The following is a 20,647-nucleotide window of genomic DNA, read 5'->3' on the forward strand; positions in this document are numbered from 1 at the left end:
GTGGCGACTCCTCTGTTAGTCACTTGTTGAGTTTCCTAGCGGAGTGGGAATTTGAACCCTGATCTTCCAGGTCCTAGCCTGACACACTAACTTGGCCCTGAATGGCTGTGGTGAGGAACCTGGCCTGCCCTATAGAAAACCCTCACTTTTCTGTACCCCCTGTTCAGGAGGAAAAACCCCACAAACTCCAACCCAAGGGCTAAATAATTTAGGTAATGAAGCAATCTGGATAATGTATGTTCGGATGATGATAATGATAATGTAGATTGCGGGAGGCGTTAATGCTCAAAAGAACTCAGAGATGTTATTGCAGTGATCCTTCACAACCATCATGTTTAAGCTGATAAGACTCAGGATCAAGCCCTCTCTTTCCCGTTGTCCGGCTGCGAGTGCCTCGTTTGCGTAGCCAAAGGGACACCATTCACACACTCAATGTAAAGGATGAGCTACCAAAAATTTGGAAGGTAGAAACCTGAAGAATTGATTAGAGGGGGAGACAGGAGGCAGGAATGAAAGAAGAAGAAGAAGAAGAAGAAGAAGAAGAAGAAGAAGAAGAAGGAGAAGAAAAGAAGAAGAAGAAGAAGAAGAAGAAGAAGAAAAGAAGAAGAAGAAGAAGAAGAAGAAGGCGGAGGAGGAGGAGGAGGAGGAGGAGGAGAAATGGAATCTTCTCACTGAATTCATGAAGTATGCTATAAATGTTGATGAATGTAACAGTTTTTCTACGTGGTAAAATGTTAATATATACACACACATAAATGTATAATGTAAGTATTTATAATGTGTGTATGCATTAATATTTTACCACATGGAGAAACTGTCATATTCATCAACATTTATGTTATATTTATTCTTCAGTAAGAAGATTCCATTTATCTTTATTTTTTTTCCGCTCTTGTCTACCACCTCTCCCTATGTAATGTGTTCATCAATGTGAGGTGTTGCTTTTAAAGATTCAATAAACTATATTAAAAAAACAAACAGGAAAAATAGCAATAGCACAAAAAAGAGAGGTATGTCCTTTTTTTGGGGGGGGGGAATCCCAAGCTTTGCAGAAGTACAAAAAAAGGAACAAACTCAAGGCAGGGAAGGGAAAACAACCCAATTTGGACTGTTTGGTAGCCATCTATCTGCCTAATACCAGGCAAGGATATTTCCTCAGCTAGAACAGAACTGTCTAATCTGAGTGACAGCAGCTCTCCAGGGTCCTGGAGGAGAGGGCTTTCCCATCACCTCCTGCCTGACCCTTTTCCATGGAGACCCCAGGGCTTCCTCTGTAGGTCCTTCCGCATGCATGGCATCTGCTCCCTTCCACTAAACTACAGTTTGGTCAATGCACTGCAATGGAAAGCATAATGCTGGTGGTCAACTAAAGAGGTTTAAAGACTCTCTCCAAGCAAATCTTTAAAAATGTAGTATAAACACTAACAGTTGGGAAACACCTGCCTGTGAGCGCTCTAGTTGGAGAACAGCCTTTACCAAAGGTGTCACGGGCTTTGAAGACACTCGAACTCAGGACGCAAGGGAGAAACGTGCTAAGAGGAAGGCACGCTTGGCAAATACACACCGTGATCAACTCCCGCCCAGAAACCAATGTCCCCACTGTGGAAGGACATATGGATCCAGAATTGGCCTCTACAGTCACTTACGGACTCATTGTTAAAACCGTGTTTATGGAAGACAATCCTACTCAGCTATGAGTGATCGCCAAAGAGAGAAAAGGAAAAGAAAGGGGAAGAGCCTGATGAGGTTACCCAAGGTCCCTTCTAGGGTCTCTTCTGACAGTACAATTCTATACTTCTATGACTCTATGATCTCAACCCAATGGCTTGACTGTAGCTTGCCCTGCACTGACTTTCCTCGATGTGACAATGGAGGACTAAGATGCCTCGTGATTCATGAGGCGGCACAGCCGCACAAGATGTGCGTCTTTCGCTCCACACAAATCAGCTCGCTTGATGGAGATGTCCGTCGCAAACCTGGCACCCAGAAATCTCCACGTTGTCGCAACTGGACCCTTGCCGGTAGCTAAATGTGCCTCGCGCCCGGGGAATTTCGAACGCTCGTGGCCCATGGTGACTCAGCTGTGAAGGAAACAAACTTCTATTCATGCTCAGAAGCAATTATAGATTCTATATATTACTATATATTATTCTATATATAAAGATATTATTATATTTTTACTTTACATACTCCAAGCCTAACACTTAGCTTTCAAAGCATGTTCTGGGAGTGAATTTTTGGCTTAAATAAACTCCGGTGTTGAATTTAACCCACTGCTCTGGCCTGGGAGTTTTTGAGCCTGCAGTGTTGCTGAAGTGAAGCAGGCATAAACCTGATCAAACCCTTGATTGGGAGGCTGGCAGGAACCTCTTGTAAGAGCAGGACAGAACTATCTGCGTTTTAAAAAATGCTTCAGTTCCTGTTTTCAAAAGTCACAATTAACAATTAATCTTAGGCATACTTTCGGGGGGGGGGACATATCCTCACAACAGTGTTATGGCTATTATTCCTTGAGGCAGAAAGACAGCATTTAAAAAAAAAAACCACCATAATAATATTCCCATTTTACAGATGTGGAGCAAAGTAAAGAGGAAAATCAGTGGGGCTTAAGGTCATAAGACAAACCCTTCTAGATCAGATCAAGGCCCTTCTAGGCTAGGATCATGTTTCCTACAATGGCCAACTGGATACCTATGGGAAGCCAACTGTTCTTGCCTAATGCTGCTCCCCCGGAAATTGTTCTTCAGAGCCTCTGATTCTGGAGGAGGTCTACAATGGCTAGTAGCCTTTCACAGCCTTATTAAAAGCACACGTGATTGCAGGCAGGTAGCTTACAGACATATGAACCCAGAGTCCTCATTTCCAGGCCTGGTATGTTCTCCTCCCTATTACACAAACTCACTTCAAAGCAAAATTATCAGAGCATCAGTTGTACACTCCCAGATAGGTCTACACCCAGCCTCCTAATTGTGACAAAACAGGCTGCATGTTAGCTTTGAGCCTGATGTGCTAAGGTCAGAAGCTTCGATTTATTATTTATGTAGAACCATCAATTCAACAACCTAAAATCCACCTTTAGGAGCTTACAATCTAAAGTTTATCAAAGAAGGGAGAATACAAGAAAAAGGGGAAGAGCCTGTAACAACGTACTGATATTATAAATAGAGGACTGGGAAATTGAACTAAAAGGATGAATTTGAATTTGAGGAGGATTATAACAGAGCTGGGAGGTAACAGCAGAAAGATGCTCTGGCAGAGAATTCTAGGCATAAAAGTTGACCAGTGCCAATCAAAGCCGTTCCTTCAAAGCACACATTTGTCACTGTCACGCCATAGCACTTCATCCAAGCTGGCCTATTAGCAATGCCGTTCATTTTTCTTCACTATGGCTGCAACGGTTGGTCTTCTCAGAGAACGCTCTTAAGAAGTCAGTGGTATTTGAGATGCATGTGCACTGGGTTACAGCCTTTTGGGCTGTATCCAACATTTGTCCAATTCAAAGTAAGCCCATTGAAATTAATGGACATGACAAATGTAGGTCCATGGATTTCAGTGGATCTACTCTGAGCATAACTTGGCTGCCTATATAGGCCTGCAGTTGGTTTTTGCAATGTTTGACAGGCAGTTGTTAGAACTTGAAGCCTGCAAGCATCAAGCAATCTTTGCCCTATTCTAGGGATGAGATTTTCCATTCTGTAGTTCATGATGTTCCCTGAGCATCGAACCTTTAAAAGCCAGTGTTCAACACTCTAGAAAAATCATGCCAGTCTCAAAACCTGTTGCCAAAGATGCACCATTGCCACAAATAGCTATATTTCTAACTGCTGCTTTCAAAAATGGCCATTGCTGTAAGTATGCAGTCGTCCCGTCCCCCCCGTCGCCCACCACACTAAAGCATTCCTTGACCTCATCCCACCATTAAACCATTTGATACATGGCAGCAATTGTATAAAATAAGGTCTCCCATTGGCCATCTCCTGAGATTCAGATGTAGCCCATGTAAGTCAATAAAGGATTGGATTGTTTGGAGAATTGCCGAATATTCCACAATCTAAATGTAAAACTGCTTTGTGCATGCATGCCGTGTTAGCACAACAGTTGCTATCGTGATTCTTTAGCACTCTTCTTGTGTATCGCTGCTCTGTAACCATGGAATCAGTCTACATCACAGTCATAACAGAGAGAAAGAGAAAAAATATCTAGCATCTTCCTGCAGAAGAACAAAACACTCCAATCTCTTAAAACCCATCCGTCTTCAATGGGTGGGACATGACCCGTCTTCAAGTCATCCCAGTGGCACTGCTGCCTCCCTCTTAGTAATGTTTGTGTTGACTTAGAAGAAAGTAAAAAATGTGCAAAGGAGGAGACATAAATGTACGATAAAAACAAATTAACATTGGGGTCAAGCGTTGCAGGTTGGGATGAGAGGGAACCGGAGTTTCAAAAATTGACAGTTTCAATCTCAAACAGCATGTTGAAATATGTGTAATGAACTACGACAACCAAAGCAAGGGAAACGACCAACTCCAAAGGGGTTGTGTCTCCCCATCAAAAACAATAGAGCGCTCTTTTTTAATGCGCAGAATTGGCTCCGGTGCCATCTCTCCATATGGATTCCCAAACTATTGTTCTAGAATTCTGGAACACTCCTTCGTGCCGACATTCCCAGATAAAGAATGACATTTGCTTGGAACCGCACCACTGATAATTATCTTTAAGTTTTTACTGAGGAATGTAATCAAGCTGTTAATATGCTGATAGGACATGTTATCAGCGCGCTTGGATTTTGGCAACTCTTAACCTAATAAGAAAATGCAGCTCTGGGAGCAGCGCACCAGAGCATTATGCTAGATGCTAACAGAAAAGCAGCTGTAAGACATCAGAGATTTAACATGTCAGATCTCAATGTTCCCTTAATACAGGGGTAGTGGGTGAACCTGCGGCCCACCAGATGTTCCCAATCCACCAGCCCCAGCCAACATGACTAATGGTCATGTTGGGTTGATGAGAGCTGTAGTCCAACTCCATCTGGAGGGTCACACGTTCGCCATTCTTGCTCTAATACCTGCCGTTGGGGACCAGAAAAAGACAGTGTTTGCCCAAATTGTGAGTAGGAACGTGAAGAGTTTGACCACTGGTCCATTAAGCTAAGTATTTTCAACGTAGTCCAACCACCTGCAATGCAGGAATATTTTGCCCAACATGGAGCTTGAACCCATGACCTTGAGGTTAAGAGTCTCACACTCTACTGGCTAAGCTGAGTCCTACCTGGACACCTTTCCCTAAAAATAGCATTGCAAAGAAAAACAAAATGAAACACTAACAATAAAGTAGGGGCAAAACAGAATGCAATTAAAGGAAACTGGAAGATCAAATACATACTTAAAATTGTTATTTGGAACAAGGCTGCCCTCACTCTCAGAGACAATATGCTGGGAATTACAAGTGAGAAAAGTGCTTTTGGGGGCTCCCCATCACCTTCTGACTGGCCACTATGAGAGCAGAATGTTGGACTAAGTGGGCCTTTGGTCTAATCCAGAAAGTTTCTTCAAGTTCTGAATCATTCTTTCGCTCGTAATAATTTTATAAAAGTAAATACAAGGAATACAAGTACATGTTACATGAATGTTCAATTAATGTATGTATAACCTTTATGCCTGCATAAGCCAATTTAGACCACCTCAGACTATTTATGTCAGGCACCCCCAAACTCGGCCCTCCAGCTGTTCTGGGACTAGTTAACAGGACTAGTGGTCAGGGATAATGGGAATTGTAGTCCCAAAACAGCTGGAGGGCCAAGTTTGGGGATGCCTGATTTATGTGGGTTTTAATTTGAACTGTACCTCTATTTAAATGCATGTTACTAGGGGCTGGATTATGCCTTACAGAGATGAGGGATGTGCTTGTCCACTTTGCAGCCTGGGATGAAAACTGCAGTGTTTGAGAACAGGAGGGAGGTACGTGTGTGTGTGTGAGACAGAGAGAAACAGGGGAGGCATAGGGACAGTAGTCCCTCAGGGTAAATGGAGCACTGCCCCCGCCACACCAGTGTGCCCTCAGTTAGCCCCCACCTGCTAGCCTCCTTACTGAGGACCAATCAGGGAGTGGCTCTGCCTGTCACTGCCTCTGGCTCCACCTCTTGCTGCCTTCACTCCTGCCAGTTCCAGTGAGAACCAGCCACCAATGTATTTCTGGGGCAGGTGTATTTAATGTTAAAAGGCATGTGATAATCAGCCGATAAGATCATGTGACATGGAGAGAACTAATGGACCATTAGAGATATGGAATCAGTGAGACAGTAAGGGTCAACTCAAGGCACAGAGGTGTTTTATTTTTATCTTGTTAATCAGCAGTATATAAATTTAATAAATGAGGATGATGTAACACTGGGGTAGGCAACCCAGCACTGTCCAGACTACAACTCCCATCATCCCTGACCTTCGGTCATGGTGACTGAGATTGATGGGAGATGTAGTCCAACAGCCGCTGCCTAGAAACCACTTTCCCACCCCTGTTTAAAACAACAAGCTGGTTATTGACGCAGCAAATGGGATTCACTGATCGATCATCATGCAACTACTAGCATTTAATAAAATAAAATAAAATATTACCACTCCTGTTGATTTTACGGCATCTTATCTGACACTGAGCCCACTGGTGACAAAGGTTTTTTTTGTTGTTGTTTTTTAATCATGAATTCAGGAAGCCTCTTTCAGGAAGAAGAAAAATAATACAAACTCATTTCAATTATACATCTGCTTCGTTTTCAAGATAGCCCTAAGCTTCCCCTTCCCCAGCGCCCCCATTTAAAAAACAATGGTGATTTACGTCAACATAAGGATTCCTCCTTTCAAATTACCAATACAATTCTATATTGCTTTCTGCTTCTTTATACCCGTGCCAATGGATATTTGCTTAAGGCCACGTCACGTATTACGTTTTAAAGTGTACGCTTAAAAAGAAATGTTTCAGAGTACTCTTAGAAATGCCAGCATAACGAGCACACTAGGCAGTGTACGTGGGGTGTCAACACAGTGTTCCATTCAGGAACACACCATGCAAGATGTGCCTTCAGATCATGGCTTTGGGACATCTGAATACCAAGATGGGGCACCTTTGGCCTTGAAGATGCTGACAGGCTGCAGCTCCCTCCAGCCCCAGTCAACATCTGGAGTTGTAGTCCAACAACATCTGTAGGGGAACAAGTTCCCCACATTCCTATTAATGGGACCCTGTTTGTTCCAAAAGTAAAGTTCCCTATTTTCTCCAGCATTACAGTGGTGCCCCGCAAGACGAATGCCTCGCAAGACGGAAAACCCACTAGACGAAAGGGTTTTCCGTTTTGGAGGTGCTTCGCAGGACGAATTTGCTATGGGCTTGCTTCGCAAGACGAAAATGTCTTGCGATTCCTGGGGGGTTTTTTTCGCTCCCCAACCCCTTTTTCTAAGGCACTAAGCTGCTAATAGCCTTTTAGCAGCTAATCCGCTAATCCCTTAAGCCTTTAATAGCCGCTAATAGCCGCTAAACCGCTAATAGCGCTAATCCGCTAATAGGGTTGCTTCGCAAGACGAAAAAACCGCTAGACGAAGAGACTCACGGAACAGATTCTTTTCGTCTTGCGAGGCACCACTGGTACTTTTCCTAGAGCTTCCAAAATCAATACCCTTTTTATCTAGAACACTAACTACGTCGCAAATCGGGACGCGATCTTGGGGCGGCAGCAAGACATCTTACCAAAAACAATAGCAACCCAGCAGCCACACTGAAATGCTGACAGCATATGGCTTCATCAGTCAATTTCTAAATGCTTCCTGTGAGATGACGATGCCAACGCAGATATACCTGCACCAGTCAATTTGTTCCCGCTGATTTATTCCTTTTATACCATATCAGAAAACACAGCACAAATATTTCTTAAGTCTGATGTATCATCACCAAACACTGATGTTCCAAATTCATGACTCTTTACTGTTTGAGGAGGTGAGCAGCTCGGCACAGTGTGGCTCAGCTGGGAATTTGCTTCTTCCAGTGGGTTTTTTTTCTTTTATTTCCAAGGGAAAGATTATAAACACCTTGGCTCCTATCGACCTGTGCAAAAAGGGAGGTGAATTCAGCATCCTTGCAAACCTGGAGCAGTCCTCCTTGTGTTGCAATCAGAACCTCCCAGCTTCAACCCCCCAATATATCCAGTTTAAAAAAATGGTTTTCAGAAAATATAACTAAGAAAAGCCTCTGGCTGAAAACTTGCAAAAGCTGCTGTCAGTCAAAGTACACAGCACTGCACTGAGTGCTATCCTGCAAGAGAGAAGTCAGTGGATGTGGTTGAACACACACTCGCAGTGTTTCCAGGTATTTGCTTACAGGACAGAACATACGTGCTCAGACCACGTCCACCACAGAATGCCTGTCTGCCTGCACCAGCTTCCTATGTTCATTGCCAATTCTGCTCAAGATCTAAGACCTAAGACAGGATCAACAACACCCTCTTGGGCTCAGCTCCTGCATGCTGCAAGACCAAAAGTCTTTTCACCTGCCTCTGAAAAGCTAATGCGGCCCAGCAAGATGGCAGATCTCAGGCAAGCCAGCTCAGTCCACCCCTGCCAAGACATGTGGAAAGTCAGTCTCTCTTGGTCTCCCCATCTGTAAAATGGGAATAGCAATCACACAAGATTGTTCTGGACCTAAAGGCTGCAAGCTACTTTGTTTGAGTGATGTGCCATGTAAATAATCATAACAACAAGGGCTGCCAAAATATGTCTACAGGCCCAGATAATATTGCAGGTTATAATATTGCAAGTTTAGCATTGCTCCCAGTGTCTGAAGCCTAAAGATACTCCCATCTTCACCAACCAAAACTGTAACCTTCATATCATATATTTTAGAGTAAACCCAGGGAATTGCCAGAAATAATTCCAATGGAAAGGATTGGGATCAAAGCGTGCATATAACCTTATTCAGTTCATGTACCACAGTACAGTACTAATCTCTGGGGTTTAGATTCTGATCAGACATACATTTTTTTCTACTTGCAACAGATAACTTGTTTAAATAGTGCACAGAGGAATGTAACGTGTGAAATTGAAACAAGGATGCAATCCAGATCTTGTCTACTTCCTAGCCAATTCATAAAGCAGGCTGGAGTATCTCAAATGTATATTTATAATACCATAATGTCAGTGCGGGTAAACGTTCTTCATGGTTATGCACTTCATACCCTCAGTTAAATCATGGCAAGATGCATCAAAATCAAACAAGAATCTTAGTCTGTATTGATAAGCCAACTCCCCCCCCAACACACACACACACACTACATACAACTCTCAACAATTGCTCAGGTGTTTATATGGCCAAGCAACACAGCTGTTCTCTGAAAGTCCAAATACATTCCACTTTCACAGTCCTGCCCTGTAAGCCTTGCCCCATCAACCCTACGGAGGTGCGCATTTTAAGGCCTACTAAAATGTTACTTCATCCCCCCAGGAGTGAAGTATTACATCCACAGACCCCACACTTGCGGGCCAAGAGATTTCATGGTCAAATATACACTGGGTTCCCCAGTTCATTCATTTATTACTCACGAGCTCGAAACCCATTCTCAGTACCACCCCAAGCAGAATCCAATGGGGCCGGGCAACACCTGAGCCAATTTGACACCACCTCTGCCAGACGTATCTCCCGCACTCAAATGAGACTGCTTTATTATCAACATTATTTTTCAAGCTAGCTTTCATGCTGCCTGGGTTCTGGATGGTCTCAGGCTCTAGGCAACTGTTTTCCACCACCTCTTAACCCTCTTAAGATTGTGACATGCAAGTTATGCCCTTTTCATGAGGGGAAGACAAGGAATCATTAAGCATCAGGATGCTTTTAAAAAGTGCATACGGACAACTTTGTCGATCGTGCAGGCCGTAGAAAGCAGCAGAGAGCCAGGAAGTCTCACAGTCTGGGTACCATATCTAAGAATCTGATGCTCTTCTTTCATTGACACATGCCCGGCCTGTTTGGGATTTTGTGTGGTGCATGCATGCGAGGGAAGACATGAAAAAAAGTAGCTCATCATTTGTTTTTGCCATCAAGGACCCAGGCAATTACGGCAAAAGATTGTGGAGATTCAAGAGCTGGACAAGTGTAGCATTATTATAACCCAAAGGCAACATGAGCCCAATTCTCCTGAGGCTGCAGAGGTGGGAAGACATGCTTTCTTAAGCACAGGAAATGAGAAGAAAATATACAGTATACAGCCTTAATGAGTATGTAAGGCAATGGCACTACCTGGGGACGCTTATGTCTCCCAGGATGAGCAACACGTGAAAACAAAACTAATGGGATTCAGACCATATCGTGGTGGGTTTTCTTTTGAGGAGAAATCATGCCTTCATTCTCACAAAGCAGGCAAGACAGCCTCGACATCTATGTGAACAGCTCAGCCACCTGCCTCAGCATCAACAAAGCCCTCCATCCAAGGGCCATGTCATGCCTTCCAAGACATCTGTCAAACAAAGTGGGGGGGGCACATTTCCATCCAGCTCAAAGCCCAACCTGCCACAGACACCTGCACAGCCTGGAACCTCTCAGTGCCGCGGATGTGTGTGTATGTACGACGCGAACACTCACCCAGTCCTCAAAGTGGTGGCTCCCGTTCTGCAGCAAGTCCTCAAACTGGATGGTGCAGTTGGCCACGAAATCGTCGTACCCAATGGGGGCATCGTGGAAAACGGCCATCTCGATCTTCCGTCCGTTGCAAACGTCCGTGACAAACTCATCGTTCCAGGCAGGGCTGTTGGTCTTCTGCTTGGTGGAGGTCTGGCCGATCCGGGAGTCGTCCACATTGAGGGCAATGTAAGGGTCCAGCAGGAAGGTCTGTGGTTTGGGACCCACCGCATGCCGCAGGGACCAAGCTGTGGGCTTGAGATTCACCGCTTCGCAGATTTTTATTTTCAGCATGCCATTGAAAACCACCATGGTTAGATGGCTTCACTAGTTGTTGTTGTTGTTTAATTTTTCCCTGGGATTAAAGCACACACTCTGAAGTGCGGAGGGATCCGAGGAGATTTCTCCAATAAATAAGAAGGCAGGTTGGAGTGGAAGGAGGTGCAGGCTTCAGAACAGCAGGGCGGCGGGAAAGGGGGGGGGGCTCTCTCCTTTTGTTGCTTTTTTCTGCTACCTGTGATTATTTAGCCCTTCCTCTCGCGACGCCCGGGGAATACACACACGCCTGCATGCAGACATGCATCGAGGTCTCGTCCTTTCTCTGCCTGTGTGTGTTTCCTAACGGAAAAACAAGGAAGGGACGGGAGGGGAAGGGAGGGGGGGAGACGTCCCTGCTTGCAGGAATCCAAAATGCAATCGGAGCAAAATCAGAGGAGCCTCTGGATAGAGAGAAACAGACTTTCTTTCCCCCCCTCCTCCTCCGCACCCCCCCTTTTTTAGATCATAATCCTGGATCAGTCTTCTGCACACAAACACACACACACAGAAAAACAATCCGAAGCTCTTGCACACGCTAGTGCTGTCTTGTCTGTGTGCGGCGGCGGCGGCGGCGGCAGCGGCAGCCCAGGAGGAGGGAGGAAGAAGGGGGAGTTTGAAAAATAATAACAAAACCCACCCAGAAGCAGCAAAGCGAGCGAGCCGCCCTGCCTGCTCCGCCGCCTCCCCGGCTGGGAGACGAAGCAGCAGAGAAATCACACAGTCCAGCCCAGCCAGGGAACCTTACATCCGCCTCGGCTGCAGGAGCCTCCTCGCCGCCTTCTCCTCCTCCGCCTCCTCCTCTTCCAAGGCCAAGGATCCAGTGGATCGAATCCAAGGCATGGGGAGAAGCGGCTCCGGATCGGACTGCTCAGCGCGGGAGTTCAACTTACGGAGCTTATTTTTAAAAAAATAAAATAATAATAGATATAGAATAATAATAATATTTCGCCAAACGACCCAAACCAGCACGGCGATGGGTTGCTCTCTCTCTCTCTCCGGCTCGCTCCCTTTGGCACTCGCTCTCCCCGCGCTCGCTCGCTCGCTCGCTCTCTCCGGGCGCTCGCTGTTTTTGCGCCGCTCGCCCGCCTGGTGTGTCTGGCGCTGGGCTGGAGGAGCCCTACCCCACCTCTCGCTCTCTCTCTCGCTCGCTCTCTGGGTCTGTCTCCCTAATGCAGGAAATGCGCAAAAGACGTCAGTGTGTGTGCCTGCGAGCGAGGCAGCGCGAGTGCGCGAAGAGAAAGTTTTTGCCTGTTGGGGGAGCACTTTGAGCGATCGCCGGCGAGCAACAGCTCCGAGCGGGGAAGGCAAACGAGAGCAGCCGCCGCCGCCGCAGCTGCTTCTCCTCCCGGGGTCGTGACTTTCAGCCGATCCCCGGGCGCAAAAGGGCTCCGTGCGCCCCGCTTTACGCGCGCCTCGCCGCTACGTCTCCAAGTGCCGCTTCTTTTCAAACCGGGCCGCTTTCGCCTTGCCTCTTGCTCGCTTGATTTTCCTTTAAAGACGTCTCTCTCTCTCTCTGGTTCGCATTCCTTATCACCGGCCTGGGAGCCTAAGGGGGCTCCCTATCGGGAGACTCCTCTTGGAAAAGGCAATCAAAGGCGATAAAAGAGCCACGACAATGATGACTCCGTTCAAATCGCAAGCAGGGCAAAGGGAACCGTCGACGCCCAGCCCCTCAAATCCCGCTCAAGGCGAAGGCTGCCAGGCTTCTTGTCAAGCACATAGCCTTTCCCACAGCGCGTAAAAGTCAAGGAACAGGCCTCTTCGCATCTGAATCTGGCACACAAATGGGCCAGAGAGATGTTCTCACACGCCATAGTTAAAAGACTATGGGACTCACTGCCACAAGAGGCGACGATGGCCATCAGCTTAGATGGCTTTAAAAGATGGTTAGACTAATTCATGGAGGAGGGCTAACAGCGCTAATGGCGCTCCTCTGTCGCCACTGGACTAAAAGGAGGTTGGAGGGTCATCTGTCACGGATGAGATTCTTGCATTGCAGGGGGTTGGACTAGATGTCCCTTGGGGTCCCTGGGCAATTCTATGATAACAGTGGATGGGAATCACAGGTGGACAGAGCCGTGTTGCACTTGCATGCTTCCCACAGACACCGGGTTGGCCGCTGTAAGAACAGGATGCTGACCTTGTCGGGATTTCGTTCTGATGGAGCAGGCACTTCTTATGTCCTTCTGCATAATCCATACGAAGGCCAACAAAAAATTGCATGAATCATCCTAGAATTAGAAAGGACTCTGAGGGTCATCTAGTTTAACCCCCTGCAAGGCAGGAATCTCAGCTAAATCATCTGTGACAGATGGCTATCCAACCTCTGCTTAAAAACCTCCAAGGAAGGAGAGTCTATCTAACCCCCCCCCATTAAAATAAATAAATCAATCAAACTATAAAAGTCAGCAACACAAGCAGGGAGTGGTGCATTGTAAAAACTTATCTGTGCCCAGGACTGATTACATCATGCTAATGTGGCTTTTGCTCTGCAGCAAAAGAATTGCTACCTGATCCCTGGGGGGTGGGGGTGGGTTTTTTAAAAAAATGATGCTGATGTTTTCAGCAATAAAATGTGATTTTATTATGCTTCCGAGCCAATTTGTGGCATAGCACAATATAGCAATATAGCATAGCAATATAGATACACATAATTTTTAAAAGCTAGGAAATCTACGAGCGATTTCCAGCCTGGCAAGGTTTTAATTCTGTGAGAAGGAACAGGATTGCATGAGTAGGAATGACCGTAGCTCACCTTCGAAATGGCCCTGCTGACTGTGGCCCCCATGGGAGGTGTACAGAATTCAGCCTCACACGGACATCTCTGCACAGAACTAGGCCTCATGCACAGACAACCTGGCCCACAATTTTGCTTTAATACTGACGCCCCTATGAAGCACTAGGACTAACAGACATATCTCTCTGTCAGGGCCGGATTAAGAGCTTTAGAGGCCCTAAGCACTGAAAACATTACGGTGCCCCCACCATATGTAATTCGAAATCGAAACAGCACTAAACCATAACAAAAAAGTTTATTTTTCAAAACGGCACAAGGATGCTGAGATGCACATGCATTTGAGTTGCCAGCTTTGTTCTGGCAAAATGTGGGGCGGGGAGGTTGGGAGGCAAATTTTATGGTGCCGAAGCCTAACAGGATGGCCCCTCTTTAATTCCTCCCCCGCCCTCAAACACACACACATCTACAAATGAATTTTTAAATCTGTCTCTACTTGGCTATCCAGAGCTTAAATACTTGACCTTTCACACACCCTTTGAAACACACGCATTTGAAGAGGATCCCTAACTTGGCACACACAGAGAGAAGACCTGAAATCCAGGACAAAAATGATCAATACGGGAATTAGCCTTTTACATTGAAATACGGGACGATCCTGTATTATACAAGACAAGTGGCATCCCTAAATGTATGTCACGTGCGACACACGGCAGGATCTGATGACCTCACATTGTTGTGATTTATGTTACAGTAGTAGGATGCTCCCTGTTTTAGGTGAGGATACTTAAATTTTAGAAAAGGTGCAGAGAATTGTGTAGAGAAAGATGCAGGAGACAGGAAAGGAATGGTGAAGAACTGAAGAGAAGGATGGAAAAGGAGCAGGGGGAGACAGAAACAGAGATGACTCTAAAAATTTAGCTACAGAAGTCTTGGCTTATATTGAAGCAAGAGGATGTTTTGTGCACTAATTTTAATTACTGTACTGTGTTAGGTGTTATTCTTGCTCCTGTTTAGTATTAAGCTGTTCAATGTGTCTGTATTGTTTCATTAACACTTGCATGGATTTTTAAAAAATGATTGATATTATTATTTCTAATTGTTTCTAATATGCCTTTTTTAAACCATTGTACAGTGGTACCTCAGGTTACAGACGCTTCAGGTTACATACGCTTCAGGTTACAGACTCCGCTAACCCAGAAATAGTGCTTCAGGTTAAGAACTTTGCTTCAGGATGAGAACAGAAATTGTGCGCGGCAGCAGCAAGAGGCCCCATTAGCTAAAGTGGTGCTTCAGGTTAAGAACAGCTTCAGATTAAGTACGGACCTCCGGAACAAATTAAGTACTTAACCTGAGGTACCTCTGTACTTAATTGTTTGCTTGAGATGTGAGTCACTTGGGGCACAATGTTGTGGGAAAGTGGCATTCAAGTAAACAGATGGTGATGATGATGAGTAATAAAAAAATAACAGGGAAAATAGGAGAAGGGTGTGGAGTGGAGCAAAGTTCTGACTTTCCCCCATGATAACAAATATATATAATTAAAAAAAACAAAAACTTAATTTTTCGGTGCCCCTTGCTTTGCTGGGGCCCTAAGCTTGGTCTGCCTAGTGGTTAATCCTGCACAGGTCCCTGTACAGAATTCAGGTTAGAGTGTGGTGCTGATAACACCAAGGTTGCAGGTTCAGTCCCCATATGGGACAGCTGCGAAGTCCTCAGGGCCCATTGCAACTCCACAATTCTACCATCCATGCACAGAGCTGCCGAACAAAGAAATCCAGGCCTTCCTTGCAGAGATTTTAGCCTTGCTTGCTTCCAGAGATTTGCATACACAAACACACACTCAGTGGTTCTACAATAATATTGTCACCGGTGGCTTGTGTGTATGTGTTTGCTTTTGGAAGGGGATGGTTTGACGATGCAAACAGTATCTGCACACAAGCAGCACCTGGCTATGAGCCAAACAGCAACCCTTCTGAGCGGCACTCCCCTCCAGAGACTCTCACACGAGGCCTGCTATAAATGTGAGCAAGTTTTAAGATGCCCTGTTTTTCCCGACTGGATTTTAACCCAAGGTACTAGCTGCCATCATATTCTGCCACATATTTATTTATAGCCATATACATAGAGATAGAGCACACGGGTGGCGCTGTGGGTTAAACCACTGAGCCTAGGATTGCCGATCAGAAGGTCGGCGGTTCGGATCCCCGCGATGGGGTGAGCCCCCGTTGTTCGGTCCCTGCTCCTGCCAACCTAGCAGTTCAAAAGCACCTCAAAGTGCAAGTAGATAAATAGGTACCACTCCGGAGGGAAGGTAAACGGCGTTTCCGTGTGCTGCTCTGGTTCGCCAGAAGCGGCTTAGTCATGCTGGCCACATGACCCGGAAGCTGTAAGCCGGTTCCCTCGGCCAATAAAGCGAGATGAGCGCCACAACCCCAGAGTCAGTCACGACTGGAACTAATGGTCAGGGGTCCCTTTACCTTTACATAGAGATAGCTGGCTAACAAAACACTGTTATGGAGGCTATGCACCCAACCACCCTTTAAAAAGAACAAAAAACCCCACAACATAGGTTTTATAGCTTCTTCAGGAACATTACATCCAAGGGGTGTAATGCCAAGCAGAATGGCCAGATTTTTGGAATATTCTAAGCCAAAAGTAGTACGTCCAAAGGAAGAAATTTATTATTTATTAAATTTGTATACAAAATGCATATTTTAGGAGAAAGTGTACATAAATATGACCATAGTATTAGAAACAATCATATATTATTAATAATAATATTAGGAGGAATCACTTGCAAACAATGTGTACTTTAGTTTAAAATCCAACAACGAAGGAATACAGAGAATCTGATCAAACACAAATCTGTATATAATAAACATATAATGTACACTGAATGTCCCAATGCAATTCGTATTGTGACTCAAAATAACACCAACAGGAACATTATATAGATATATAGATATATATATATATATATATATATATATATATATATATATATATATAATGTGTGTGTGTGTGTATAGATAGATAGTTCTTGCAAATTGCTATTCAGTATAACCGAGACTGAGAGCTCAATAGTTCAACTGTGTAGTTTAAAAGGCACAGGAAAACATGTTTATTGGGAGAAAATGCTGACAAATTTTCATGAATTACCAACAAAAACTGAACAAGGAGTTTTTTTAAAAAAACACACACACATTGCAAATTGCTGCAGAATGTGGAGAAATGAATTTAAGATGGGAACATGAGAAACCGAGAATAAAAACCCACCCTTAGTCTCCGGAATGCCAAGGTCTGCAAAAGTGCACAAAGTTTTTAATGGGAAAATAATCCGAAGAGGAACCGCAAATCCAGGCCAATGAAGACTCAGAGGCCCAGACATGTTGCTTGCTTGCTGAGGCTGGGGGTAAGAAAAAACAGGGAGGATTGGAAAAGGGAATGGGTGGGATCCTGAACAAAGAGAATTATCACGTATTGCTGTGGGTCCCACCTGCTGCTTATGAATGAATAGCCCTTGCGCTGTTTATGTGGATAAAGAACAAGCTTATACGCAGCCACCGGTGCCAAGAGATGACATTAGCACACCAGTAGATGCAAAAGCCTGGTGTGAATATTACGCTTGCTTAGGATTTTCCGTCCAGCTGTTTGGCTATTCCCTCGCCTCTTTTCATTTATCTTAAAATCAGGTTCCCACTGGAATCTTCTTCGCACGGTCCAAACTGTGAGAAATTGTTGGCAAATGTAAACTCGGAAGAAGGCAGAGCTGCATTCCTCCTGGCTCCCAATAATTGCTTTGATGAGCTGTGGTTGGCTTCACTTAACCCCTGGCTTCACCACCACCACGGACAGTGAGGTAATGTCTTGAGATTTCAGCATGTGCTCCATTTGGCCTGGATCATCTGCACAGGCTTGACTTCCCACACCATCAGAAGGTGCAGAACTTTGCCTTCCATAGAAATAACATCCTTGCCCCACTCGGCACCCCCCTCAAGGGTTTGGGAAATGAAGGGAACACCAAAGGGAAACGGGCTTCCCAGCTGGATCCAAGGGGAAGATGGGACAATGTAGATCAACAATACAACAGAACAGGATGGAAGTTGCATGATTCTTCCGCCAATGAGGTCCTTTGGCCTCCTGAGCACCATATTTGACCAGGGATGATGAGATGCAGCCAATTCTGTTAACTTGCAGCATTAGAATTAATGTTTATTTATTCAATTAATATACTGCCTGTATCCAAAGATCTCAGGGCGATATGCAACATTAAGAACAGAATTTATGCAGCACAATACACAGCATAATAATATAATAATCATGACAACATGCTCAGGGGTCACAAAATGTTTGGTTGAGGGTGTTATGTACTGAAGTTCTCACCCTGGGCCAGCAGGGGGATACTGTAGATAGTTTTCATTCAGGTCCACATATGCTAATAAGGGATTGAAAGTGACTGAACCCTTCAGTTCAGTTCAGTTCTGGCCTGTGAATAAACAAGAGCTGTTTGATGAATCGCTGTGTCGTCTGATATGTTCACCCACAACTTAACAGAGGGGGTGGTCAAATAGGAAAAAAACAGGGAGGTAAAATGGAATGGAATATCCTGAAACACAGTACAGTTGGTTGGTTGGTAGGAACACTGAGCAGTTGCATTCAACCACCTGTTTTAATTTATTTAATTGATTTAAAAGCTCAAATGATTAATTGATTTGGATTAGTTGTCAGCAGTTGGGAGAGCTTTATGTCACCCATGGCAACGGAGTCAGAAATTCTCAGTTGTTTGCTCATGCAATGACAAATCAGCGCTTCTGATTATCACCAGTTGTATATTGTTGATAACCTTACAAATGCAGAGCACGCATGGATGAGACTGTCATAATTCACTTTGCAGGCCAGACTCCACATCTGTCTAGTTCAGCGCTGTACTCCAAGAGCAGTCAGCCAGATGCCTTTTAACGTAATGGAGATCGCCTTCCTCTGTGTTATACCCCCGGCATCTGATCAAATGGAGTCTTTGCCTTTAGAAGACCCATTTCAGCTGGCATTGGCTAATAGCTGCTGAGATCCTGGGCGGATGTGAAACTAAAATGTTGCTCCAAGCTCTTTTAGCACATGTAGCTATTTTCGCACAGTGTTATCTACTTTGACGGGCAGTGATTCTAGGGTCTCTAGCTGTTTTCTAGCTCCTTTCTAACTAGAGATACCGAGAGATACTAACCTGGGAGATTCTACATCAGGTGTAACTTTTGCCGAACTGCAATGGTCAAGGATAATGTTCCCTGGATCCCCCAAAGAGCATTGTTTTTCTCACCAAGGACTAGGATTATTAGTCCAAAAACACACCTGCTCACCTTTCATTATTCTTGTAAGCTGCATGGGACACAGGTGGCGCTGTGGTTTAAATCACCAAGTCTTCTGGGCTTGCCAATCAGAAGGTTGGCGGTTTGAATCCCTGCGACGGAGTGAGCTCCCGTTGCTCTGCCCCAGCTCCCGCCAACCTAGCAGTTTGAAAGCACACCAGTGCAAGTATATAAATAGGTACCACTGCAACAGGAAGGTAAACAGAGTTTCTGTGCACTCTGGTTTCTGTCACAGTGTCCCGTTGCGCCAGAAGCAGTGTAGTCCTGCTGGCCACATGACCCGGAAAGCTGTCTGTGGACAAACACTGGCTCCCTCGACCTGAAAGTGAGATGAGCGCTGCACCCCATAGTTGCCTTTGACTGGGCTTAACCGTCCAGGGGTCCTTTACCTTTTTACCTTTATTCTTGTCAGCATCCGAGATGGGGTGCTCACTTTTGCAAGTCACCCCGGTGGAATGTTCATGAGCGCAAAGGTAGAGGTAGAAGTTTACTCACCCGTTGTTGCCACCCAGTGGCTCATAACACATGGCTAGTGGAGTTCCACTTGGGGAGTCACAAATGAGGCAGGCCTGATCTACATACCCATCCAATAGCACCAATAAAAATCAGCAGGGAGCGTAATATAATGATGGCTGACTGGGAACAGTTATGGACCACAGGTATGAAATTTACGGCATGTAATGCCTTAAGAGAAAATTTAATGAAAATTATTTATAGGTGGTACATGACACCAGTCAAGCTTGAAAAAAATTATCATTTGCCCGACAATAAATGTTGGAAATGTAAAGAGACTGAAGGTACATTCTTTCACCTTTGGTGGACGTGGCCAAGGATTAAGACTTTCTGGGAGATGATATATAATGAAATGAAAAAGGTATTCAAATATACCTTCCTGAAGAAACCAGAGGCCTTTCTCCTGGGCATGGTCGGCCAATTGGTGCCAAAGAAGGATAGAACTTTTTTTATGTATGCAACAACAGCGGCAAGAATACTCATCACGAAGTATTGGAAGACACAAGATTTACCCACCCGGGAAGAATGGCAGATGAAGTTGATGGACTACATGGAACTGGCGGAAATGACTGGCAGCATCCGAGACCAGGGAGAAGAGTCGGTGGAAGAAATACTGCAAAATTAATGAATGTTAAAAGAATGGTGGAATGAAGTTATATGGCTTTAGCAGAAATGTTATAAGGATTTAAGTATAAATAGATTAATAGAATATTATAGGTAAAATAAGGTTAGAATGTGTTAAGACAATTATAGGACAGAAAACAGAGAAAGATGGAAAGGAATTGCTGAAATAATTGATAGAAGTGGAATACAAAAAGGGAGGTGCGAGGAGGTCGGTGAAATAAGTGAATGAAAGACAAGATATTGAAACTGTTTGAGTGTTTTAAACTGTTTTTGTTTGGTTTTGTTAGTTTAATATGTTAGTGTTATGTAGTGTCTTTGTATTGTTCCTTTTTTGTGTTCTTGTTTTTGTTTTGTTTTGTAGTGTTTAAATTGTTCAAAAAGTAATAAATATTATTTTTTAAAAAATCAGCAGGGAGCGGGGAGTTAGGCTGCTGCAGATTTT

General features: G+C 44.7%; 1 protein-coding gene across 1 annotated transcript in view; it reads right to left on the reverse strand.

Moving 5' to 3' along the window:
- Positions 1–12,607, reverse strand: part of PRKCE (protein kinase C epsilon) — a 301,423-nt gene extending 288,816 nt beyond the window's left edge. The window contains exon 1 of the mRNA XM_083433032.1: positions 10,615–12,607. Coding sequence (XP_083289158.1) covers positions 10,615–10,962 — 348 coding nt within the window. The 5' untranslated portion in view covers positions 10,963–12,607. The remainder of the gene's footprint in view (positions 1–10,614) is intronic.
- Positions 12,608–20,647: the final 8,040 nt, after the last annotated feature.

This window comes from Podarcis tiliguerta (genome assembly GCF_965153285.1).
Source record: "Podarcis tiliguerta genome assembly, chromosome: 3".
NCBI classification, from domain to species: domain Eukaryota; kingdom Metazoa; phylum Chordata; class Lepidosauria; order Squamata; family Lacertidae; genus Podarcis; species Podarcis tiliguerta.